The sequence below is a fragment of the Astatotilapia calliptera genome, chromosome 6, assembly GCF_964374335.1.
Source record: "Astatotilapia calliptera chromosome 6, fAstCal68.1, whole genome shotgun sequence".
In the NCBI taxonomy this organism is placed as follows: Eukaryota; Metazoa; Chordata; class Actinopteri; order Cichliformes; family Cichlidae; genus Astatotilapia; species Astatotilapia calliptera.
The window spans coordinates 13,149,115-13,176,357 of record NC_137427.1 but is presented as its reverse complement, the minus strand read 5'-3'; the positions used below and the strand labels follow the sequence as shown (position 1 = coordinate 13,176,357).

The 27,243-nt window shown below is 39.2% G+C and overlaps 1 protein-coding gene across 1 annotated transcript in view; it reads left to right on the top strand.

Moving 5' to 3' along the window:
• LOC113023928 (zeta-sarcoglycan-like) overlaps nucleotides 1–27,243 on the top strand; it is a 384,596-nt gene that overhangs the window by 339,532 nt on the left and 17,821 nt on the right. Inside the window, exon 7 of the mRNA XM_026170405.2 lies at nucleotides 13,596–13,719. Within this exon, the coding sequence (XP_026026190.1) occupies nucleotides 13,596–13,719 (124 nt within the window). The remainder of the gene's footprint in view (nucleotides 1–13,595; nucleotides 13,720–27,243) is intronic.

Sequence of the window (27,243 nt, the reverse complement as noted above, 5' to 3'; positions counted from 1 at the left end):
ATCTATCTTGAGCTAATAGGAAGGCAACAGTCACTCAAATATTACTTTTTACAACCAAGGCACACAGAAGAGGATCTGTGAATGAATAACACATGGAGCAGACAGGCTACAGTAGGGGAGGACCACACTTAATGCTGCACTTCTGACAGCTAACAACAAGACACTGAGGCTACACAGGCACAAGCCCACCAAATTCAGACAATAGAAAATTGAAAAAAGGAGTCTTGTCTGTGGTGGTGCAGTGACATTTAGTTAGTACTACTGGCCATGTTGACCATTGTTTAAATGCTACAGCCACTCTGAATGGTGGTGCTCTTGCTTTCAATTGCTTTGTGACCACAGCACATCATCGCCTTCTGGTATGATCACCACAGCTCATCTCTTCTTGCAGTAGGAAACAGAGATACCACACCATGTCACAAAGCTCAAATAATCTCAAACTGGTTTCTTGGATATCAAAATAGGTTTACTGTACTCACATGGCCTCCACAGTCACCCGATTTCTATCCAACAGTGCACTCTTGGGATGTGGTGGAATGAGGGATTTACATGTGGAATGTGCAACTGACAGATCTGCAGCAACTGCGTGAAGCTGTCATCTCAGTATGGACCACAATCTCTAAGGAATATTTTCACCACCTTGTGTAATCTATGCCATGAAGAATTAAGGCAAAAGGGGAACCAAACTGGTGCTAATGATTTGCACCTTCAGTCCCATAAAAATGTCAAATTTGCCTTAGATAAGAATAAATAAATAAATAAATAAATAACAAAATAAACTAGACTAAATATATAAAAACAGAAAAGCTACATTTAATTTATCTCTTCAATTTTTAAAGTCTATTAAATTAAGAATATGACCTACGGAATTAAATGTTTGTTCTTATCTGGGAATGCTACCTACTCATTATTTAAAAAAAAAGCCATGTGGCATTACAGAAGGAATAAACCACAGATGGGTAAAGAGAATACACATTCCAGAGACTAAATGCAGTGTAGCCTTTTTATTGCTTTTGTGAGACAGTCTAATGTTTTTCTGTGTTGTCTGTTATGCTCCTTTGTATTACTGTGAGACAGTAATAATGAACCAAAGAATAAGATACCCTGCTGTTTTTCTGACCTTATGTCTAGTCTTTGGAGAGAAGCAAATGCACATACCTTTCTTCATTTGTTATATCTTTAGGCATCAAGAAAAACAAGGCTTGTTTTGTTGTTTTTGTTTTTAAGCAAACAAGCATGTAGCTTTGCACTATAGCTCAGTAGTATAAGTCTTTTTCTCATGGGGTGAATTAGTTTATATTCTACAAAAGATACAGGATTGCAAAAGTTGAACCACTAATTTAAGTTTTGTTCAGAGAGAAATGGACTTCAGTGTACAAGCAGAGTTATTTATGGGATTTTCAGTATTCATTTTCATTGTTCACATCATCGCATATATTTTAAGTTGAATATTCACAGTCAGACTTTGTCATGGTTCCAAGTGGTGCACCCGTAAGTGCATGATTTCCCCAGGTTACTTTTGTTACTGTCACAAAGTAAGTCAATGCTATGTCATTGTGAAAATGCACAATAATTTTAGCAATCACTGCTTTGTGAATCAAGAACATGAACAAAAATGCAAGATAGTTATTCTGAAATTTGGAATTTTATTGCATATTGTGCAACACGGAGAAGCGCCATGTATTAATGGAGACACACATTGTACAATGACTTTAACCTTTTTTTTTTGACATATCCATTTGCCGACCCTATTTCTTTCTTACTTGCCATCTTTTTCATGTAAATTGCTCTCCAACTCTTCCTTTTTCCTTGCAAAAACAAGTCAATGAACAATGGATGGAATGGTTAAAGTTGTGGAGGAGTGAAGCTAGTCTTTCACTACTGATTAAATTATCAGCTTGGCACCCCATCGGAGGCACAAAGGCATGAAATTGCTTGACATTTTTTCTCCCTGTGCACTCTGCCATTAGCCATTTCCTCAGCTACATTTCACAGCAAGGAGGACAGCGAGAGCCTCAGAAAATCATTTTTAGTAGTAACCTAAGGATTTGTCAGGCAATGTGTATCATGCATAGGGACACAGAAGTATGGGACATCATGATGAGACAGCTGTATAAAGGCACTAACTTCTGGGAAGTATGTGATTAAGTGGCTGATTGTTAAGATACTAACTGAAAATAAATACGCTAACACCCATTGCTAAATCTTTATGTGTCTATTCTCACAATATGCGTACATATAAAATGTAATTTTACCATCAGGAGCCAGATGTATAAAAACTTTGCTAAAACTTTCTGTATATAAAAAAGCAAATGTGATTACACAATATTTTTTCGGATTGTCAAGATTTCTCTTGTAGGTTGTCCAATAATAAAGCCATCATCACCTATAGTTAATTCTTTCAAGAAAACAATTAAATGAAGTAGAAAATTACTTAGAACTCATTTAATCATTTATGCCTCTCTCTCTGTGCAAGCTGGGATCAGCTCCAGCCCCCTCATGACAGTGAATTGGATAAATGGAAGAGATGGACGGATGGATCATTTATAACTTAATTTGTGAATGCTAACCAAAAAAAAAGGTGATGAGCTGAAATCCATTGTTAATAAGTCAAATTCCATCCCGTATTTTTTATCTCCATTTTTATTATATCAGGTTTAACTTGCTAAACACACACATCAGCACAAAAATATATATTTCTTGATCTTTTATGGCACACAAACATACACACACATTCTTTCCACAAAGACAAATGTCTAATGTACCTTAACTTTCTCCTGTCCCACCTCAATAACTCAGTAGGGACTCAGATAACTTTTTAAAACACCCCACGGCTTTCTCTTCCCACTCTTTTTTTCACACCTGCAGGATTCATGGTGCAATTTAAACAAGCTGCATCGCCCTCCTTCACCCAGACACAGACTCACTGAAAAAAACAAAGAAAAAGGTAGAGAAGCTTTAAAATGCCATGTTTCTGGATTCTGCCTCAATTTAACTCTCTAAAAGTCAAAGACTGACGTGTTTCCCCATCTTCAGTCCTGTCTCAATGCATCACTCAACACCATTTTTTAAAATTTAAAAAGTTTTTAAAGTGCTTCTTGGATGGGGTTGGACCACAGCGACAGGGGCACTGAGGCAAATGATGGAGCATTTAGCGTGAAAAGGTTAAAGGTTTGCGTCCCAAATGGCAAGGTGGCGATAAGGTGTTGGCCTTCATAGTTCTGAAGAGGAAAAGGGCAGGATGAATGTCAGCCAAGTCTTCTGGGAAATATAAATCACACTAAAAAACCCAAACTTGAATATTTTTTGCACAACTTCACTCATTGCTTTCAGAAATACACCATACTGGGTAATTTCTCTTGAAATGCAGATTCATCTAAGGCATTGGATGGAGTTCTATAATATCCATCTTGTCAGACTTCTTGGACATTTTTTTTACACTTGGACAGTATGAATTCTTGGAATAAATTAAGTGTTGCTTCTTTCCAGTGGTAAGAAGCAGGAAGGACAAAGGAAATTAATCCTGGGCTCCTCCACATTCTCAATCTGGTCAGAAATTCTCTGACCTGCTTTACTCTTAATTTACAAAATTACACAGTTGGACAGAAGTTATTTTCACCAAACTAAAAATGACAGTTTTTTGCACAGTAACGCTATAGCATCAGATCTTATATATGCGTGACACAAATCCCTGCCGTTACAGGAAAAACATATTCAAAATCTTTTTCACTAATTGAGCATTGCAAAGTTATTTCAAACTACTCCAAGGAGCATTTTAGAGGAAAAAAATGATGAAAAAAGAAATAAAATTGTAGAAACTGATTTTCTGACCTGCTGAAATGCATACACTCAGTTTGAGCATTGCTGACGTTCTATTGATTTTTTATTTATTTATTAATTTTTTAGCTACTAGCTTTTTTAGTAGCATGTTACTTTTTAATTCAATTCAATTCAATTCAATTTTATTTATATAGTGCCAAATCACAACAAAGGTCGCCTCAAGGCGCTTTATATACTTTTCTGTCATTTGGCTCTCAGTTTGATAGCTGTTTCTGGCCTGGTCATAGTTTACACTTTACTGAGATATTCTTCTATTAATTAATTATCTTCACCCATAAAACAATATAGCTTGCTTTGGCATGCTTGTGTTTTCTCCTGTCTGAGGTCAGCCATTGGTTGTGCAAGTATGTATACAAAGATGTATTAGGGGGTTGTTGTTTTTTTCATTTTATCTATAATTGTCATAAAATGCATGTTTACTAACAAATGTGACTGCTAATTACATGAGTGCATTACAAATGCTTTACAAACAAATTGCTTTGTATAGTGTCAAACCCACTACTGGCCTTTTCAAAAAAAAATCTACTTTCAGAGTTTGCAATGGCACAAAAATACAAATTGTCTTAAAGCGTGGTTTGCAAATTTTTCTACAATGCAAGTTTCAGAAATGGATTTATGTTATGAGTGCCCAGAATACAAGAAAATTAAACTCAGTGGCTCAACAATATGACTCCGTACAACACTTGTACGGAGTCATAAAAGCAGAAAAGTAAATAATTATGAGGGCTGATGTTCACCTAGGTAATCCACTTTAGTTTTTTCATATTATGAATACTAGCACACTGTCCTCACTGGGACACACATAAACTGGAGATTTGTTAATAGTCCTGCAATTATATATTTTTTTCAGTCTTTCGCCCGATATGATGTTTTTACTTCAACCAGTCATTCACTCCACAATGCTTTCATAGCCAAACAATTGAAGGAGTTGCCAGTATATATCCTATTGAAGTTCTTACAGATATCAAAAGTCAAACCTAGTCTTCTTTTTTTATTAGTGTTAGATATTGCAGATGAAAATTATGATAAATGTGTTTATAATATTATAAACACATGCAGTGTTGTTTTTCTATTTTCTATATGCTAATATTAAAAAAAAATCACGTTGATTTATTTCCATCCAGCTTATCTTGTCAGATTGGACAAATATGGACAGTGCATTAAAAAGGCATTGTCACAACTGAAGGTCAAAACAGATCTATGAAAGGCAGGAAGGGATTGCTGGTATATGGTAGAGAGAAAAGGGGGAGGAATACTATACGAATTGGAAGCTGAGAAGGAGGATAGGCAGTTTTCTGTAATAATAATGAATTGCAAAGATAACAGCATAGCTGCAGACTCCTGTTATCTGCACCATGAAAAACACAACCTTAGAGCGCTGACCAGAAGTTTTATGCCGTGTGTGTGTGTGTGCATATTAAAGATCTTGTATTTCATTATGGTTTTTTAAATCAAGAAAGGAAAATAGTAAATTCTGTGTATTTCAATTGAATGTCCATATGGTTTGACAAAAAACAAAGAGAATGCATATAAACTAATATGGGGGCTTTGTGAAGCTGTATTTACTCATTGTGAAACAGTGTAAAGCATGGCAGCATGCTCACAATGATCATTTTAACACGCTGATGTTTATGTTTGATGATGTTTCGCTGAAAAATTCTTACCCTAATCAGTATCAACCTGCTAACATGTACGAGCTACAATTTAAACAAAGTAAAGCTTACATTGATGGGATATGTTTTTAAAGTTTTTAAATTTGTTTGTTTGTTTAGTTTGTTTTTTATCACAATTTATCACTCAAAACATGTATCCACTCTCTCTCTGTCACTCTTGGGGAGGCACTTCAAGTCCTTGAAATGAGGAACCAAAGCTATGTAAAACACGTGTTCTCAACGATATTAATCGGTCTGCTGTTTGTTGCAATCCACTTGGCAATTGTATCAGTCAATATTTCCGAGGTAGACTTACTTCGGTCAAAAAAGAGGACAGTGGCAAAAAATACATGTAGTATATACAGTCTTAATGCAGTGTGGGTAAAAATGTAGGTAAAGTAAATGATCAGTCATATAGCTGATAATCAAGCTACATATCCTTGGGGTGTAATTTGTTTTATAACTATTACATCAAATTGATCCATCCATTATCACTAATCCCTGAATTATGAAACATGCAATGATGTGAGTTATCTAAAGATTGAATTTGATACCCACCCATTATTTGTCACAGATTTTGTCACAGAGTCTTTCTTTAAATTCACAGAATGCCAATGGCCATTGAACACATTAATAATTTAAAATTGCACAGCATTTGTTTACAGTTTTTGAAAAAATGGAGGTCCAGCATCCTGCAGAAATTGAGTTCTAGTGATATACAAGTGTAACACCCATTCATAAATAAGAAAATAATTTTTCAAAGAGTAATTGACCTCCAGAATATCCTTTATTACGTAGAATTTCTTAGGTTAATCAAGCTGAAACTTGTATGAGATCACAAACTCAATTTTTCAGCTGTTAATCGATGTTCATTGCAATTTTATTATGAAACCCATCCATCCTGGTCATTCTCCCAATAATCCATCCATGGAACATTAGTGTGTGTGTGTGTGTGTGTGTGTGTGTGTGTGTGTGTGTGTGTGTGTGTGTGTGTGTGTGTGTGTGTGTGTGTGTGTGTGTGTGTGTGTGTGTGTTGGGCAGGGTGGGGTGAAGCTAAAACTGTAAAGCTAACTTGTTCCTTCAGTGAACGAAAATGAGGCATGATGCTAGAAATGACAGAAAGAGGTGCGAGTCGTAGCAGGATAGTATGTAAGTGTCTGCTTGTCCATCACAGCTGGTTTCACCTTGCAGAAGCATCACTATAATTGCTTCAGCTGTCAAACCAGCCAAAGACTCTCACATCATCAGATTTGACTGGGTCTAAAACTATTTCTTTCTCCCTTGCTAGATGTCTGTTTCATCTTCTGTTTTTTACGTATGCATATGTACCGTCTTATATCATGATCTATCTATTGATCCATTTGGTTTCCTGCCTGTCCTACCATTTGGTTATCCTTTTCTCAACCTATGACTGAAGTAGCGTATACTCTTTGCACGGATCAATAAGTCAGACCCAGTGTGAAGTGTCTGCTTACAACACTTATTATGTCACTTGGATGCTCAGTACTGCACGACAGCAAACCTCCCATCACATTTAATCCACCTCATGACTCCTCTTCACCTTGAATACCTTCACCTTCAGCTAGGCAAGAGTCATTTTTAACTAATAAACTAAAATAAATAAATGCAAATCAAAATTTGGATTTAGGGCTTCTGTTCAGTGTATATTTGCTCTAAAAATCTTAACACCAAAATTAATAAGTATCCAGTATGGTTGAAATTTCTGAATGGCAGACGCATTCATAGTTTTACACCATAAAGTAGACCATCATATGCTGGTTATTATTTAAATAATAATTTATTCAAAATAATAAAAGCAAAAACACACAGATATCGAACTCCTCACCACATGCAATACGATAGGAACAGCTGAATGCAATGCAATAATGATACACAGTAACTGCTGTACTTATTACAGAGTGGTCACTTGTATCCTTTGTTTCCTTCCTCATTGTCCCAACATCTTAGAATGTGTTAGTTGAACATGCCTAGTATTAGAGTAGATTAACTAATGTGTTGACTCTCAGATTTAAAACTGTATTGCTTACCATTTGAAAACTGGCTTAACAATTAAGTGGCCTACCAGGAATGCTCAAAGAGTTCCAGATGGGCCAGTCTGTATTCTTTTCAACCCAGACTAAATACCAAATTGACCTCAAAGAAACATCTAACGGTGCGACAGAAGACATTTACTCAGCTATGAAGGTTTTAAGAGACAGCTACAAAAAGAAAAACCACCAACTTTTTTTTGGTAGGTTTCCATTACAAAGCCAAACATTTTGAATGCTAATAAAAGTGATTAAATGTAAAAACAACAAAGACAATACTGAGAAACAATGACAATTTGCTCTAATGTAGCTTTTCATTACATCACACAATGGGAACAACACACCAGGAGTAATTTAGTCTAAAAAGTATTGAGTAGTAAATTGTGGTGAAATTACTTAATTCTGATGCAAATCAGCCTACTTCAAGTATTTCTAATTCAGGAAACATTATCGTGATGCTAGTGATCTACTCTACTTTAGCACTTAATGAAGTAAACGTCTGAAATGAAGTGAATCTGCATTTGAAATTAGTGTAATTAAGACAATTGTTTTCATTTTGTCTCTAAACATGAGTTTGGAAAAGCAATGTCCACCTAAAATTACTTCTCCAGAGAGTAATTTTAAAAGGAACACCTTTCTGTTACAGAAACAACATCAGGTGAAGCATAAACATCCTGAATATAAACCTGATAAGAGAGTCGAAGAAATGTTTAAACAGAAATATATTCTAAATGTTCATTACTTGAGTGCAGCTAAACATAACAACAACATAATGCAGTGGGCTGGATGAGAGAGGTTCTAGTTTGGACACATAGAAAGTGGGGTAAGTCGCATAGTCTTAGGAAACTTAAGACAAAAAGCAATAGAATTGCTTTTTTACCCTCACTTCCTTGAACAAAATGTTCAAGGAAGTGAGGGTACAAGTTTGTTAGTATATATATATATATATATATATATATATATATATATATATATATATATATATATATATCTTTGGTTTGAGAGCAAAACTCTGACTTGGAGTGTAGTTGTGGGGCAGGGTACTCCTGGGGTCCGCCAACTGCGTTTTTCACTCAGCTGTCCAGAGAATTGCAACCTTGGTCTGATTCCACACCATGCAAAAGCATCATGAATGGTGTTGGACTGAGGGCACTGCTATGTCATCCTCATGGGCTGGTAACAGAAGAGGCAGGCAGCCTGGGGATGCTTCAAAAGGTGTTGCAGAATAGAGTTGTGTGCATACTCAATTCAAGGCCAATGTAAGCTTTAGGTAGATTGCAGATTGTGAGTAGATCGTTTGCATCATCCCCATTACTTTTTGGATGATACTCAAGCTAACTTTAGCATGTAGTGCTTTAAAAATGTCTTCTACACTTGAGAGATAAACTGGGAACCTCTGTCAGAAACAGTGTCACTGGGGAAACTATGGAAGAAGAAAACATGCTGTAGTGAACCGATAAATTAGTTGTCTCTGCAGTGGAGGACAATTTGGGTAGTAGTAAAGTGGGCTGCCGTTGAGAACGTGTCTACAACTCTTTAATAACACTTATGGAGAAGCTGGCAAAACCCAGGATTCACTGATGCCGTTTTCTGGGAGAGGGAATTTAGCCACTGCTCTCATCTTTTCTGGATGTGCTTTCATTTACCCACTCTGAATTATATACCCCAAAAATGAGACTAAGAAGAAATGTGGTAATGGTTCTAGGGTCTATGACTCAGCGTTTATGTATTCTGGGGAGACATCTGGGAAGACTCTTTCCGTCTCCCCAATCAGTCATGTTCCTATATTTGTTTCTCCCCGTCCCAGTGCCAAGCCTGTCTGCCTTTGTCTTTGTCTCCATGGGTATCATACTTTTTGGGTTTTCTTGTCAGTCTCTCATCCTGTGTTCAGTGTGTTGAGTTTTTCGTCCCCTGTCCTTTTAGTCTTTATTTGTTCCAGCTGTGTTCCCTCCTGTTTCCCATCCTGTTGTTATCCTGTGTGTATTTAATAGTCGTACATTCCTAGTTGCAAAATCATAGTTCCTAGCTTATCTTTTGTTTGTTTCTATTAGTGTTTTCATATTTTATTTCGAGTACCATATTGCAGCAAATAAAGCTGCCTCCTTTAGTTCACTCTCTTTGTTTCTGAGTCCTACGTTTGAGTCATTCACCTGCCTGCCACACAGCTTTACATGAAACATGGAGCTTTGACACAGAGCTGGTTTTCTAGGAGCCTCTACAATAGCTTCCTCACATACTGTTGATACCCAGTATGAAAAAGATGAGGATGTCATCAAGGTATATAAACACTGATTCTCAAAAGTCATTTACTGGGGTTTGGAAAACTGCTGGAGTAATGGTTAGTCCAAATGAAATGACTACATATGCAAAGTTTCCTGGGGGTACTGACTGCAGTTTTACATTTATCTTATCAATACATACTAGAAATGATAAGCATTTCTGAGACCCAAATTGGTGAAGATGGTGGCTCCCTGCAAACGCTATAAGGTTGTACTGTTTGAGGGGAGGGTGTGTTTATTCTTGATTGTGATCTGGTTTAGACTTTTATAGTCAATACATGTTTTGCTTCCACTGGTGAAGAGGATAGCCATAAGATTGCTGCTTCTAAGGACTCCTTAACCTATTTTTCTATAGCGTCTTTCTCTGGCTGTGACAGATTCTATAATTTGGTCGTCAGGATGGGTCACGGTCATAGTGAAAATGTGTCATGTGCAGTGTTGGTCAAGTTACTTGAAAAAAGTAATCAGTAATTAATTACTGATTACTTCCCCAAAAAAGTAATCCCATTACTTTACTGATTACTTATTTTCATAAGTAATTAATTACTTAGTTACTTAGTTACTTTTTAAAAACACGATTTACAACCTGAAGAGGTGATAAAGCGATAGATCTTTCAGCCCAATTCTACTTTTTCTGCATAATCCATCATACAAAATGTAATCAAATGGAAAAGTCTCTTTTTTAAAACTTGTTTTATCAGTTTTAATCTTTTAACTTTATGCATCAAGCAAAAATTAAATTATATGCAACATTCTCTGACTTGAATAAATTAGTTTAACATTTAAACCTATTTTCTACACATTCCAGCACATAAAATAAAATATTTTTTGTGTTTACGCTCACTCTTTCAAATAGATGCAAGTAAAACACAGCAGAAAATAAATAAAGTCAAAGACTCAGCGGTCCTGTTGCTCTATTTTCACCTGTAAAGCAGGACTGCGGTTACAAGTAACGCGTTACTGCCCATCTCTGGTCATGTGTTGAAAATGAGAGTGTGTTGAGGCACCTAGACCACAGTAAACCTCTGGCAGAGAACAGAGGTCAGGATGGAGAGTGGCTAAGGTCAAATGACAGCTGATATGGCTGACTGAAAGCAAGTGGAAAGACAAAAGTAACACCAACTTGCACGAGAGACTACATTGGAGCTGTTTAGTGGCTAGCTAATCCTTAAATTGTCCATTAAAACTGTTAAAATTATCTCGGAGAGCAAAATTTCACCATTGCGATCCAGTGGTCACATGAAGCTGCAGTAGCATAGCTGAATAATCAGATATGCTGCCAGAGATTGACATGTCTATGAGCAGTACTCTCCCAGAGTAAAGAGGTCATCAAACTCAGCTAACAAATCATTAATAGGCATGGGTCCTAATGGCTAAATAAACTTTCATGAATAAATGTATCTATTTATTTTTTCTAAAGGCCTTCTCTTTAAAAGACTAACCTGGGGAGAATCTATAGAAAACAAGCAGGGTTGATGACTAAAAGGAAGCAATTGCTGAAGCAATTACCCACTACCAATATAACCTCCCTCAGCCTCAAGCATGGGGGAAGAAGCATCACAGAAGGGAGGTGGGGAATCTTTTTAGGCTTGTAGGGGTTTTAGCTGCGGACTGAGACAAAACTAAAAGTGCTTGGTGAAGCTAGAGATTGGAGGAGAGCTCTGATTACAATAACTTGTTTTGGGATGTGATTTTGTTCCAGCAATGTGCAGATAATCTGTTGACTGAGTATAATCCTTGGTTAATAAGGTAATTTTTTAATTGATGCAAAGCCTGTACCGGAAGCATCAATCTAAAACCACCCTCCCCTTGTACATATTCAAGATCATTGCAGCTGTGTTTGTCCATTCTTCCAACTGGTTCAAACATGACTACCGTGCCTTTGTGGTTCTCCTGTGTCTCATTCGATCATTTTGTCATAATGAACTCAAAATGGATAGACCTTTATATGTAGTCCACAACTGCAAATCAAATTGTTTATTAACAGAGGCTAATCTGAGCAGTGAATAATTGTTGCAGACAACTAATGAGTGGGCTAGAAGGTCAGTGTTCAGTGTCCAGTTCCAGTGAGATTGGGGGATCCACAAAACCTTTTCAGAGAAGCCTTGAAGATCTGGAGCACATACCAAGGGGTTTCTGAAGACAGAAACAACAGATAAGTTACAAGGAATTAAAGAAAGCATGAAACAAGTGAAGCTTGATATTACTGCTACAGCAGTTGAACAACCTGGTAAAGGTGGATGAAAGAAGGTGGTCTTTATATACAAAGGATGAATAATGGAAACCAGGTGTACACTGCCTCCCAGTCTTGATTAACTGCCACACCCCAGAGTGGCAACCTGTTATGCCTTCATGAGCAAGAATAAGGGAGAAAATGTGAGTGAAGGCACAGAGACCATGACACTACTAAAGTAGCTTTTTTTTCTGTCAGAGAATGTTTAATTTTTCAGATTGAATCTTCAATTGTTCATTTTTTTCCCCACCACAGTGCGTGTGTCAATTGTGTGAATAAACAGTTTTCAGCTTCTACACAGTAAAAGTAAATGACTTTAGCCCGGGGACTGTAGTCTAGTGAGGACATTAACAGTGGAAGCTTGATATCATCACCAAAGTGCTCCTGGCCAAGGGCTTCTTTCCTATTTCTTTTTTACGTCCATCTGTTTTTTGAACACAGATCTGACAAACATCATGAGTTCAGTTAATTTAGTCTTTGGCTTGAACACTTTATCCTTTCAGCCTCTCCGTATGGATTGGGAAACCAATCTTTTGAAGTGCCCTTGAGCAAAGCTTGTCTGGAAAACTTCCCCTATACTGAAACATGTTTGTTATTTGGTCTTTGGTGTGTATGTGGTGTGTAACTTGTTATACTTCACATCAAAAATTGCTCTTTATTCGATTTAATTTGCCAATATGTCCTTGAGCGAAGCATTGTGCTTATCTTACTCCACCAAACTGTTTAATCACCTTGTATTATTTTCAGCTTCACACAACCTTACCTACTGACCCTTCAATGTACCTGTATTCTCTGAAAGAAAAATACGTTTCTGCTCACTAAAATTAAATTGCTTTTTTTTTTTATCAAAACCTGAAAATGGATGTGTCGCTCTGTAAACATTACATTCTGTTTATTTTAATATGTATTAAACATGTGAAAAAAAAAGACTAAATAAAAAGTTTAATACAATTTTCTATGAAACTTTACTGTGCAATGCTAAAAAAGGAGTGTACTTTTATTCATTGATTAGCAAAAATGGCTGTCTCAACAAGCTTTTCAAGAGCTTACTTGATAACCCTGAAACAGGGAAGTCTAAATACATGGTTATGTTAGTGCTTATTACAAAGTAATCACAAATTCATTGATTTCATGAAATTTCTTAAGAATATAGTAGGGCTCTATCCAAAATTTTCAGTGTACATTAATCATTAAATGAGTAACTGTGAAAGTTCAAATTTTGTGTTCAAGAAGTTGTATTTTATTGAATGTTTTACCTTGTTTACCTACAGAGTACGATGCTCCGTACTCACTCAAGAGTAAATATTCAGTTGTTATACAAGAACCTTTATTGCTTTTGATTGAAAAGCTGGTGGATTAAAAAACTGTGTTCACAAAACAGTCACTGAGAAAGTTAAAAAAACAAAAACAAAATCATCTAATGGCAGCTGAAGCATCAACCTAAAATCACCCTGCTCATGTTCATACTACAAATCCTTGCAGGTGCGTGTGTCTATTCTTTCCAGTGCTTCCAGCATGACTAGACTGTGCTAATGGTTCTCAGGTTGGAATCCCCAACTCGGACCCTAACTCTAGAGGCCCCCAGAGGTGTGGAGGTCAGTGCTGGAGTGGGAGATTTTACGGCATCTTGTAGAAAAGACCTCCTCTTGCAGTCCTCAGAAGGAGAGGTGAGTGTGAGCTTACATTGTATTTGTTTATGCATGTGTGTGTTTGCATGTAAAACTGTTTGTGTACATACTGTTATGTTTTACTGTGTTGGGTATCTGTGAGTGTTTGGAAGAGAAATGGAAGTTAGAAGCTAGGGTGGGCGATATATTGAATATACTCAATGTATTGTGGACTTTTCCACGTACAGTGGTTAAAATGGCTTTATTGTAATCATCGAGTATAAGTTGCCATGGTTATATTAAGCTGTCTGCAGGTAATTTACTGAGTTTTTTTTATGAGTTTTTTTTATGCCAATGCTGCGAATGTATTATTAACCCGTAAAATGTTCACTGCGTTGAACATGGGTGTTTATATACTACCAGACAGGGACAATATGGTGACAGCGGGAGTTTCAGACAAGTGAGGGAATGAGACTCACTGTCGTTTGGATTTTACAAGGAGGATGTTGAACAAAATCCGATAATTTGCAAAATGTGCAGTTAAACTATTCCTGCAAAACGTAGGCGTACCAGAAATGTATTCCACCAGCTGAAAAGTCATCCACTGAAAAATTCAGTCTGTTCACACACCAAAGAAAACATTAAATAAACCAACAGTGATACTTGTGACTGTTCTTGGTCAGTCATTTTTATAACCACTGTCTTGACTTTTGTTTCTGTAATTTGAGGTCATCACATTTTTTATTTTACAATTTTTATATGTTATAAGCTCAAAAGAGCACCTTTTTAATTTCGGTTGTTTTATTTTTCCCCGTGAATTCTTGCTTTATGTCCTTTTTTTTCCTTACTATGATCTTTTGTTTGTTAAAGAAAGAGACATACTGTGACAGTATAGTCATTTGTGAAAAACCTTGGTGGGCAATGGATGGTTAAAAAGCGGTTAAAATGAAAGATTTTAATTAATTCAGTTTTTTTGTATTTAAAGTAGAAAAAAAAAATTGAACGGTTGATTTGAATGAGTACACAAGTGCAATTTTAGGCACCATGTGGTTGAAAATAACATTGCTTTTTGGAGGTTATTTAAAAAATATCGTGCTAAATATTGTGTCTCGTGATATAGCCAAAAGATATCGCGATATTAGATTTTCCTTATATCGCCCAGCTCTATTAGAAGCTGACAAAAATAGCTATATTTATATGTGAATACAAGAGAACACAAACCAGTTGGGTGTTTTTGTTAGTGTGTGTGTGTGTGTGTGTGTGTGTTCTTTAGACTCTGTGGCACTCTATAGTGTTGGGCCCGCTTCATTAAAGTACCTTATTAGGCTAATGACCGTCATCAATCCATGCGACCTTGTCCTCCTTTTTCTCCCCTCCTCTGCTCATCACTCCTTTCTTCCTCTTTTCTATTTGGGAAAAGTGACTTCATTAAAGCTGGTTTGATGAGATTCCCTGTCAGTTGTTGCTGCTGTGTGTGTGTTTGTATGTGTGAAGTGTCATTGTTAGCCTGTTATCTCACTGTCAAGCTCTTTGCATAGCAGCCTGCCACATTGCGTGAGCACCGAAGCAGACTTAGCCATTATCCTTATGTGTGGCTGTAAGTGTGTGTATGTAAGTGTGTGTCAGCCTGCCATATTGCATGTCCGCTGGAGCATAGTGTGTCATTAACTTACTAATTAACAGAAGAATGACCCCCACTCGTTGCACTCACTGTCATTGTCAGTCACACTCACAAACTGACTTCTACTACAAATACACACACTCACATTTTCTCACACACACACCAACAGACACAAACAGGTAAAAGTTGGGTTCTCTTCTCCATTTCTCATTTCCTGTGTTTTATCACAATCTTCTCTCTTCTTTCTTCTCTTTCCTTCTGCTGCTGTTGATTCTTACTGCCTTATTCTCATTTCCTTATCTTTTTTCTTCCACCGGGCCTTACTTGGAAAAAGTACATAACAAAAGCTACATATAACATGATACTGTGGATACAAATTCTAACTTTAGCATATGATAAGAATACAGTAGTCATAATAACAAAATGGGAGAGCTAGGACAACATCTATAGGATTACCCCAATATATGTAGTCATACGGACTATACAGGAGTGAAATTGTTGATGATGTGTAGAGGGCATGGTGAGGTTTAGTGCACTGTATTGTCGTTATAGTAAAAATGGCATAATAAAACTAAATGAACATAAACACCTGTTTTGCAGACAGTGTAATGTGTTTGTATCTGGACAATAGTCCATTTATCTAAACAGTAATTGCAGATCAGGCTTTGACAAATTGCACAGACATTTTCCACAGTATTGTGCTTTATTGTGCAAATTTTGAAGTCATGTTTAATGACGTATGAAATATATAATGTAGGTATCTAACCGCACAATCGTAAGAGTGTCTGTTATTTCACAATACTATTTTTATTGCCAGGACTAAATTATTTAAAATGTTTGTATCTCCAGCTAACTGGAAACACTGTCACTTCATAGATACTAAATTACCTTTGGTTTATTTAAACCTGGCATATGTTTAGTTTTTAGGCTAACAGCATTTTAACTTTAAACCCACACCACCACAGTAGAAATTCCGTTTAAAGACATGAGTTTGATGAACCAGATTTACTAGTACTTTTCTGTTAATTGCCTGTTCCACCCAGCAGAGGCTGTCAGTGTTTTTAACAATGCCCAGTCACTCCAGCTTGCCCCATCAGCTCACTTGTTCCACTTTACTTATGCTATGTGTATTCGTACTCTCGGTTCACCACTTCACTTGGTAACTCAACTAACAATCCAAGAATCTTCCACAAGACACAAGCAAACAGATTAAGTTAAAATTATTATTTTAATTAATGATATTTTTCCAGAACCAATAGAGGGAAGAATTGTAACTTTTAATCTGTTTCTAATATAAATACTGTAAAAATCTAATACGCTGCATTTAAAGTACTTTCAAGACATTGCACCTCGCTGAAAGAAAGCATGACCACAACAACAGAGCTGTCAGGTGAAACAATGGAAGGGATTATCCATCTAGTCTAAGAAGGAAACCAATATCAAAAATTTATATCATTTACTACACAGAATCAGTTCTATCTATGATTTGGTTCAAATACAAACAAAATGAGAGGGTTATAAAAGGAAAATATTCAGGTAGACAAACGATATCAAAGGATATCAGTGGACTAAAGTGAAGCAATTTTGGTCATTGGATGACTGGATGAAAGTAATGTTTAACAGTGATGAATAACAAATCTGCTTTAGCAGCGGAGGTGATACTAAAACTTTTAAAACTGAGAAAACAAGCAGTTTTCCTCACTCATTTATGATCGGGATTTTTTATGCCATATAAAGGATCAGAGCATGTGGGAATCATTACATTATCAGTAAATGCACAGGTACATGCTGAAATGTTCTCATTCTGTCCAAACATTAGCTGTAAATTTGGGTTAATGAAGATGAAGGATTTTTTCAGAATGATAATCCCACCAAGCAATGTTTTTTTTTTTTTTTTTTCGTTGTTGTTGTTTTCAGAAAAGGCATTTCAGCTCAGTAATATGATGACAAGTAAAAAGTCTGGATGTCAATCAGAAAATTGTTTTTGAAAGGAAAGGATCTATCCTGGAAGAAGGATATTTTCCCTTTACTTCAAATAGAAAAAGAAACAAAAAACATCCTAATAATTAAAATAATATGAATACATTTTTTGAGGAGTGCCAGAGGGAAGCCAGAATGTTCAGCTACTAAATAAAAAAGCGTTTTATGTTGTATTTATTATTTCTTTTGTGTGTTTATTATTTTACCCATGGGTTGTAACTTCCACTCAAAAGAGATTTTCAGAACATATAGTTTTCACTCAGATGACAGCAGTCTGTGTGACATACATGGCAAGCTTACAGGGAGTTATAAAGGAGGTTATGAACTTATTGAGTGTTCAGAAGTATTAAAAATCCCCAAGGACTGTCTGGTTCCAGTGAGTGGGTACTCATTCGAACAGTGAAACATTTCTAGGGACAGAGAGTGCGTGAGTCTGCAAGTTCAGTGGCATTTGTTTTTATCCTGTTAGGATTGTTGTTAGGATGTGTGTCATGCATGGAGAGGAGACATTCAATTGCCTGCCTTGCAGTGCCGATGATATATTTAAGATTGTCTTTTAACCAAGTTCATTGTCAGAGAGCATCATGAAAGTTTTATTGCGAGACAGATGATTTTGAATATGTGCATATTGCTGATTTTTTTCTGATGTGGCTTGTGTGACTACCATGTAGTTGTTTCTGTACATTCTTACAGCTTCAAAGAATAAGAAAATAATTTTGACAAGGCTTTTCCCTCTTATTTCATCTTTCCCTCTACAACTTTACTTTTCAGCAAGTCTCTCATTCTGTCTATCATTGAATTATTACCTCATCTTATTTTCCTTTCTCTCATCATTTGTCTCATTCCTCACCTTTCCTATGCCCTACTTCTCCTTTCTTTTCTCCTCTTGTTTTTTGTGTAACCTTCTCTTTCTACATCTTCTTCTCTTCCTCCACCTCCCTCTTCTCCTCTGCAGCCCCTCAGTCCTTCATCTCTCAGTAACCCAGCCTATCTAATTAACTTTCCACTGCTAGGGTTATACATCACTGTAGCTGTCACTTCACAAGAAAAGGGGAGGGGAATTTTAATTCTTACCTCTTTTCTGTCATCTCTTCCTTTCTCTCTCACTCCCTCTGTTTCATATGTTTAGTCTTTGGTCTCTTTGTGGTCTTTGTTCATCCATTATCTCTCTCTGTTTCTGTCTCCATCTCTGTCTGTCATCCCAGCATAAATAGATGTCTCCCTATTGATGGTGAACATTAGCATGAGGCAGAGTGTAACAAGGGTTTTGGTGTGGGCCTTTAGCAAGACTTGATACCATGAAAGGCTTGAGAAAATGAAGGATTTGTGGTGCACTGCTTCTCAACCTCCTCACCCTTTATTACAGCACTTGTCAGCTTTAGATTAACAGAAAGAAAAACCTTGTTCACCAAAGGTATAAGTTTTGAAATGCTAAAGAGGGCTTATATAAAAAGCTTTAAATGATCAAAATATAGAAATGAATAAGGTCACACTTGAAAAGAATACAGCTTGAGTAGAAGATGTGAATGAATCTAAGAATAATTACTGTGGAAAAACGTGTTATCATGGTAAAATCTAAACTCCAAACAGTATCCTTAAGAGAACCGTCTGAAGCTGCAGTTTTTTACTACTAGAGTGCAGGAGCACATAATGCTAATGGTTCAAGCAAGGGTCTAAGGCTGTGGCAGGCTTTTGCAGATTTCTACAGAGTAGCCAAAGGGAACACATGTTCAGCTGATCACTGTATCTGAAAGTGAGTCTGTTCCACAGCAGGAAGCACAAATACTCTATCAACGTCCAAGTACGGTGCAACTCCACAACTTTAATTACCAGTGCCATGGCTAAATACCCGGGGTCCAACTACAATTCCTTCATTTTGAAATATCATCAACCTTTTTCCAGAAAATGAAAGATGGTGGTAGCGGTTTTTATATGATTTTTTTTTCTTTGGGAACCCCTCATAATGAATTAACTTATTAAGCTTGTATTTATTTTCTGTAAGGAGTACATTATATTTGGGGTGTCACCCTGGTCAAAAACATTGTGGCTTCATGTCAATCTTCACATGGAATAATTAATCATGGGTCAATACTGAAGCTTACAAAGTTTCCACCTACTTATTTAATGGATTAGGTTTGCCTGCATTGATTTCAGTCTGAAATACATACCTTGCAAAAGTCTGGAGCCAATCATCTTTGCTTTACATTTTACTAGAAAAATAAAGAATAGGTGCAAAAATGATGAAACTATAGTATAGAAGGCAAAACCAAGTTTGTACAATTTGAAGAGGCTTGTTGGTATTTTAAAGGGACCACCTTTATCCTTCAAAACAGCCTGAAATGTCTTAAGCAAGATTTCTTCTGATTTCATAAAGTAGTTCTTGAATGACATCCAAGGTTTCTTTTTATGTTGGCTGTCTTTTGTTCCCTTCTCGGTCAGGACGAACCCACACTGCTTCAACAATGTTGAGTTCCAAACTCTGGAGAAGTCCATGAATGATAGTGTTTCACTGTGTTTTTATATTCTTCAGGAGTATGTTTGAAAATCATTGTCAATCTTAATAATAAAGCCATGGCCAATCAGATGCTGGCATTGTATAGTAGAGCAAAGGCTAACTGTACTTAATGATAATTCCATCAAGTTTGACAAGATCTCCAAAACCACTGGATGAAATCCAGCCAAAACATGACAGATCCTCCACCAAGTTTTCTATATGGCTTTAGACACGTGGTGTTGACCTCCTGTCAGAAGAGAAATGTCAGTCTTGGCTTTACTTGATCTCAGTGTAACATTTGATACAGTTGACCACAACATATTACTCAAACTACTGGAGAGCTGGGCAGGTCTTTCAGGAACTGTACTAAACTAGTTCAAAACATACATAGAAAACAGGAAATACTTTGTATCAATAGGTAACTTCACATCTGAGCAGACAAGTATCACATGTGGAGTTCCCCAAGGTTCCATCTTGGGACCCCTTCTGTTTAACATTTACATGGTCCCACTGGCACAGATTATAAAGAACAACAAAATAAACTATCACAGCTATGCAGATGACACACAAATATATATCACAATGTCACCAGGAGACCGAGGCCCTGTACAGGCTCTTGGTGTCATGATCCTGGGTCCTTTTGACCCAGCGTTTTGTGTTTTCTCTTCGCGATTTTGGTTCTGTTCTTCCTCTGGTTAGTGTTTACTCTGTTCTGCCCGTGTGTTCCTGTATCTAGTCCGCGTTTCTTAGTTTGTGTCCTTTCATGTGTAAGTTCCTGTTTTATTGTGAAGGTCTGTGTCTTATGTGAGTGTTTTCAGTTTGCCTCCCTAGTCTCGTCATGTTAATTACTCCCAGCTGTGTCCCCACCTGTATGTAATCCCCCTGTGTTCTCTGAGTGTATTTAAGTTGTGTCTTCTGTCATAGTAGTTGCTGGTTCGTCTGTGTTGTTTCCCCTCGTTCTCCCTGCGTCTCTCCGTGTATAGTTCTCCGGATCTCCCTGCATCTTCGGTTCTGGTTTGTGTTGTTAGTTTACCCAGTTTAGGTTTCAGTTTCATGTTCCTAGCGCCTTTGTTGTTTGCATTTTTGTTGTTAATAAACACTCACCTGCACCAGAGCTGCCGCCTTTTGGTCCTATATATATTCCACACGGCTTGCCCCCGCAAACCGTGACAGAACGAACCAGCCACCATGGACCCAGCGGCAGTAAATCCGTCCGAGGAGCTCCAGGACGACATCACATACAATGTGGAGATCCTTCTCAGCCTATGGCTGGAACATCCCCCGGAAGAGCTTCGCCGCGCAGCAGAAGACCGGCTGCAACGGCTCTTTTCCGGCCTGCCATGGCTATTGGACTCGCTTCCTCCGACCATGCAGGCTTTTCTCCGGCTCACACCGCACCTTCTCTCAGCCACTCCTGCCTCGCTGCCCGACTCGCCGGATGTGATCTTGCCCGGCCCGTCGGAGCCGTCTGCGGGGAGGAGACGCCGATCGCGCCGCAAGCGCGTCACCCCACAGCTGGACGTTCGGACTTCTAATTCGCCGGCTGTGGTGAGTGAGGACTGTTTTCCATTTGCGGACTGTATGACTGTTCATTCAGGGGCGGTGTTCTGTGCGGCAGATGACTTTGTGAACAGCATATCACCTCCCCCGCAGCCACTCTCAGCCCAGTTAGCTCCCGCGCAGCCACTCTCAGCCCAGTTAGCTCCCCCGCAGCCAGTGCCACCCTCAGCTCCGTCTCCAGTGCCACCCTCAGCTCCGTCTCCAGTGCCACCCTCAGCTCCGTCTCCAGTGCCACCCTCAGCTCAGTCTCCAGTGCCACCCTCAGCTCAGTCTCCAGTGCCACCCTCAGCTCAGTCTCCAGTGCCGCCTGTAGCGCAGGCCCCAGTAGCTCCAGTGCCGCCTGTAGCGCAGGCCCCAGTAGCTCCAGTGCCCCCGCTACCCGTAACTCTGGCTCCAGTAATAGTGGTCTCACATACTCACTCCATGCAGGGAGAAAGTATAATTTTACCTCAAGGTGCTTTTTGTAGTTCAGCCGCCTTTGGCACAGTTTGCCGCTCCAGGGCTTCCCCAGAGGCTAGGTCCCAGTCCTCAGCTGATTCTGGACCCCTGGAGTTTAAGCAGCCACCCGAGGGACCGCTCCGGCCTTCGTCTCTTGTCTCCGCTGGAGGGTCCGACGGACCGCTCCGGCCTTTGTTTCCTGTTTCCGCTGGAGGGTCCGAGGGACCGCTCCGGCCTTTGTCTCCTGTTTCAGCTGGGGGGCCCGAGGAGCCCGTCCAGCAGCCTTCCTCGTCAGCTGGTGGTTCCGGAGAACCACACCAGCCTCATGCCTCGTCGGCTGGAGGGTCCGAGGGGCCCGTTCAGCCTCCTGTCTCCGCTGGAGGGTCCGAGGGGCCCGTTCAGCAACCTTCCTCATCAGCTGGGGGTTCAGGAGAACCGCACCAGCACCATGCCACATCAGCTGGAGGGCCCGAGGAGCCCATCCAGCCACCATCTGCTACGCCAGCTCCAGCCTGTGCTTCGTCTGCTGCAGCCTCATCGCCTTCGTCTGCTGCAGCCTCATCGCCAGCTGCAGCCTCATCGCCAGCTGCAGCCTCATCGCCAGCTGCAGCCTCATCGCCAGCTGCAGCCTCGTCTGGTCCGGCTTCATCCGAGTCTTCGTCTTGTCCGGCGTCATCCGAGTCTTCGTCTTCGTCCTCGTCTGGTCCGGCGTCATCCGAGTCTTCGTCCTCGTCTGGTCCAGCCTCTGCTTCAGCGTCGCCTGGTCCTGTGCCCTCCAAGCCTCGGCCGGTGCGCCTGACACTTGGGCGCCGCCGCTGCCTTCCGCGCGGCCGGCCCCCGGACCGCCATCGCCTGAGTCGCCGCCGCTGCCTTCCGCACGGCCGGCCCCCGGACCGCCATCGCCTGAGTGGCCGCCGCTGCCTTCCGCACGGCCGGCCCCCGGACCGCCATCGCCTGAGTGGCCGCCGTTGCCGTCCGCACGGCCGGCCTCCCGAACTGTATCCACGTCGCCGCCGTTGCCGTCCGCACGGTCGGCCCCCCGAACTGTTTTGGACTCCTGTGCTGTCGGCCCCCTGGCCGGCCCCCCGAACTGTTTTGGACTCCTGTGCTGTCGGCCCCCTGAACTCTTCTGTTTTGGACTCTGTTTTTTTTCCTGTGTTTTGGTGTGCTTCGTTTCTTTTGGTTTTGGGCTCGTTTTTTGTTTTTGTCTTTTGGCCTTCTGGTGCTCCGGTTTTGTTTTGCTTCGAGCCCTCCTTCCTGGGCCCCCGCCGCCCGCCCTGGTCGGGTTGTTTTCTGTTTTTTCTGGCTGTTTTGTTTCTTGTTGGGCTGTCTGGAGCCAGCCTTTGAGGGGGGGGGTACTGTCATGATCCTGGGTCCTTTTGACCCAGCGTTTTGTGTTTTCTCTTCGCGATTTTGGTTCTGTTCTTCCTCTGGTTAGTGTTTACTCTGTTCTGCCCGTGTGTTCCTGTATCTAGTCCGCGTTTCTTAGTTTGTGTCCTTTCATGTGTAAGTTCCTGTTTTATTGTGAAGGTCTGTGTCTTATGTGAGTGTTTTCAGTTTGCCTCCCTAGTCTCGTCATGTTAATTACTCCCAGCTGTGTCCCCACCTGTATGTAATCCCCCTGTGTTCTCTGAGTGTATTTAAGTTGTGTCTTCTGTCATAGTAGTTGCTGGTTCGTCTGTGTTGTTTCCCCTCGGTCTCCCTGCGTCTCTCCGTGTATAGTTCTCCGGATCTCCCTGCATCTTCTGTTCTGGTTTGTGTTGTTAGTTTACCCAGTTTAGGTTTCAGTTTCATGTTCCTAGCGCCTTTGTTGTTTGCATTTTTGTTGTTAATAAACACTCACCTGCACCAGAGCTGCCGCCTTTTGGTCCTATATATATTCCACACGGCTTGCCCCCGCAAACCGTGACACTTGGTAAATGCATTGAGGAAATTAATGACTGGTTGTGCCACAATTTTCTCCAGCTAAGCAGAAACAAAACTGAAATAATAGTCTTTGGAGCCAAAGAAAAACAATTACAGGTCACCAGAGAACTTCAATCTTTACACCTAAAACCACCAACAGGGCGAGAAATTTGGGTGTAGTGATGGAGGCAGACCTAAAGCTCACTAAAGACCTCTGAGGTCTTTGCACTGGCTGCCTGTCCGTCAGAAGATAGACTTTAAAGTTCTGATGCTTGTCTATAAAGCTCTGAATGGTTTAGGACCAAAATACATCAGTGACCTCCTGACCCAGTATGAACCTTCCAGATCCCTCAGGTCATCTGGATCCTGTTTTTTATCAGTTCCCAGAGTCAGAACCAGACATGGAGAAGCTGCATTCAGCTTTTATGCTCCATATATCTGGAACAAACTCCCAGAAAGCCTCAGATCAGTTGAAACACTCAGTGTATTTAAATCTAGGTTGAAGACTCACCTGTTCTCAGCTGCATTTGAATAAACCACCAAATTCAAAATTTACATTTCAACTACTGAATTCATCTACTGTTCCTTTCTTGCTTTTTTTTCCCATTTTAAATCATGATTTTTATTTGTTTTGGTTTTTTAATGTCTCTGTAAAGCACTTTGAATCACCTTACTGTTGAATTGTGCTAAATAAACTTCATTTTATCGTTCCATGAGACCAGTTCCCACTGATTTTTAGTCCAGTTCTTGGGTAAGTTGTGTAAGACTACCTCAGCCTTTTCCTTCCTTAAGGAGAAACAGGGAGTAACACTTCCATTGAGACCATTACATTCAGTAAACAGTAGATGGGCCAGGTGTATCTCTCAGGTCCAGTGTCTTTGCTGGATTTTCTATTTCTTAATGACTTTCAGATGCTGTTCACTTACTGTAGAATTTTTTTTTAAATCTGCCACTTCCTCTTTTGTCCACCTCTTGTCCAGTTTCAACAAGGGAAAAAATATGTGTTTTTGAAAACAGTTTTTTCCCAAGTCATCTATAATGCGTTGGACATCAGCATGTGTCATTTAGTTAGATGCCTTTTTATGTTTAACAATTCATATGTCAGTGTTAAGTGCCCTAACAAAGAAAAAACATTCCCTTGAAAATGGCCAGATACAAGGACTGGACTGAAAATGAGTGAAATTTCCAAAAAAAGAAACCAAAAAAGTTAATAAACCATTGCTCAAGAGCACTTAAAAAATTAGAAGAAAGTATAGATCCCTGAAAGAAAAACATAAAGAAATAAGGGTTGGCTTGAGGCTTTTCCTCGGTACCATTCTCCATTTTATTTCTACCTCATATGACTTGCTAAACTCAAGAGAGTGATAATGTCCACAGTATAATAAAAGTGACAAAATCCACATAGGCTTGGGTGGATATAGTACATGGATCAAACACAGAAATATCAACTGGGAGATTGCAGTTAAATAAAGACCAGTCTGGTTTGAACAGAAACAAAAGTGACTTTTCATTTGGGATGATAAAACCTAAGTGCTATATTAAACCTTAATAAGGATCTGGAAATGGGCAAAAAAAAATCTGAAACATAAAAGGTGGCAATCTCATAATTGCAAAACACATATCATATAATATACAGAACTAGAAAAAATCAAACACAACCAGGCACACATGGTGAAATGTGCTGAGCATAATCTTCAGAACAAAACGAACAAAAGTAAAAGGTTATCCAAAGTAGTGCATTCAGTAAAATGAAGTCAATTTGTTCAAATCTTAATAAATTTTTCATGGATTACACTATTTTAAATAAGGTTAAAAATATGCTGTTTTTAAAATAGATTAAATTAAGAGCACATTATGAAGATAGATGATAAATATACCCAAAAAGAGGTCAAATAAGATATGAAAAAGTGGCATATTTATTGCATTACTTTTTTGCCTTCATGATTGCCTTTGATGGCCTTTGGGACACTGAAATGCTGGTCATCCAGTTCATATTCACCCCCCTGAGCTTGTGGAGTCTCTGCTGTCATCCTGAGTCAGCCAATTCAGTGCATCAGGGATTCATTTGTGGCCTGTTGAGCCTTGACCAGAGCACACACAGGCATAGCCAGATAGCTCTATCATACTGTGTCCTCAATGTCAGTCTCATCTACTCAGTTTGTCTATTTTTTTTTTTTAATGAAGTCACTGTCACCAAATCTGGTTCCAAACTGTGTACCTCTGTTAATGTTTTGAAATCATATAAGCCTATAAATTAAGTATGATGATGTTAAACTTTTTAAACGTAACCTACAACATCCATCACTGTGTATCGCAGTGTTTTCTGTCTAGCCAATTTCTCTTATTTGCTCTCACATGAACCACCTTCGTATTGTTTCTTCCAAATAACATTCACTTTTTTTCATCTACAGTGCCTCTACCTACATGGAAAATATATGTGTCGCGGGGTCCTCTCCTAAACTTCTCCCAACAAATGCAGGCGTAGTCAGGAAGCATTCAGTGTGGATAGTTTATTCGGCCGGCCTCCCAGGTGCACAAAAAGATTATTTACAAAGAAAATAGAAAACTAACTCAATTCAACACAAAACAAACATCTGTACAAAACACAAGCGGCTGAGCCAGTCTGCATGTTACCCTCTCTGTAACATCTCACATAATGCCCAGGTAGGCCCTGACAGCCTTCTTTTATACCCCATTGCCCCTCCCACTAGGCATAATAGTCATCCCTTCACAATTTCTTTTCCCAAAACACTCTTTTTTTCCTCAGCTTATTTCCAGCTGTATTCCTACAATACATATATATGTGTATACAGACATTTATGGCCACTTCCAGGCAGTCTACAGTGTTTCACAATAACAAAAAAACCAAACAAAAATAATGCAGTTCATGTGACCTTTCAAGCGCGTGCGAACCCACTATTTGAACCCCAGAACACCATACCATCGGCTTGCATAACCACTCGTCTTATTGGCGATCACAGAGAGTATGCGACCGGCTTTATTAAAGGTAAGCAAAAAAGAATATGTTGGCCACCCTCTGCTCAAAATTAGGGATGGGTATTAATAAGATTTTCACAATTCCAATTCCATTTTCAATTCTGTTTAACGATTCTATTCTTTATCGATTCTCTTATCGATTCTTTTTAAAAAAGGAGAACACTAAGATCGATTAGCTTAGAACTTTGTTTTATATCTTCTCTTTGAACAAGATAGAAATTTAGGAGTAACATGGCCTTACAAACCCAACAGTGAGATCTTAAGAGATCCATAGCCTACGGCTCTTCAATGGGGTGTCACAGGGTCCCCAGGAAAAAAAAATTGTAAATGTAAAATAATTAAATAAATATTCTTCTGTAGCAATAACAAAGTATAAAATAAATTATCCAGTAATGTCCCTGCCTACAATTAAACGCATTCACTTACCGAAAATCGGGGCATCTGCTGTGGCAAATGGGTGCAAGCCTTTTACCACAAACCTAGTCACTGCTCGGTGACATTCGTCTATCATGGCCTGAAAGGAGACGCTACCGGTAGACTGCAGCGAGAACTGCCAGCATCTGAGCCAGCCAGACTCTGTCTGTCTCTC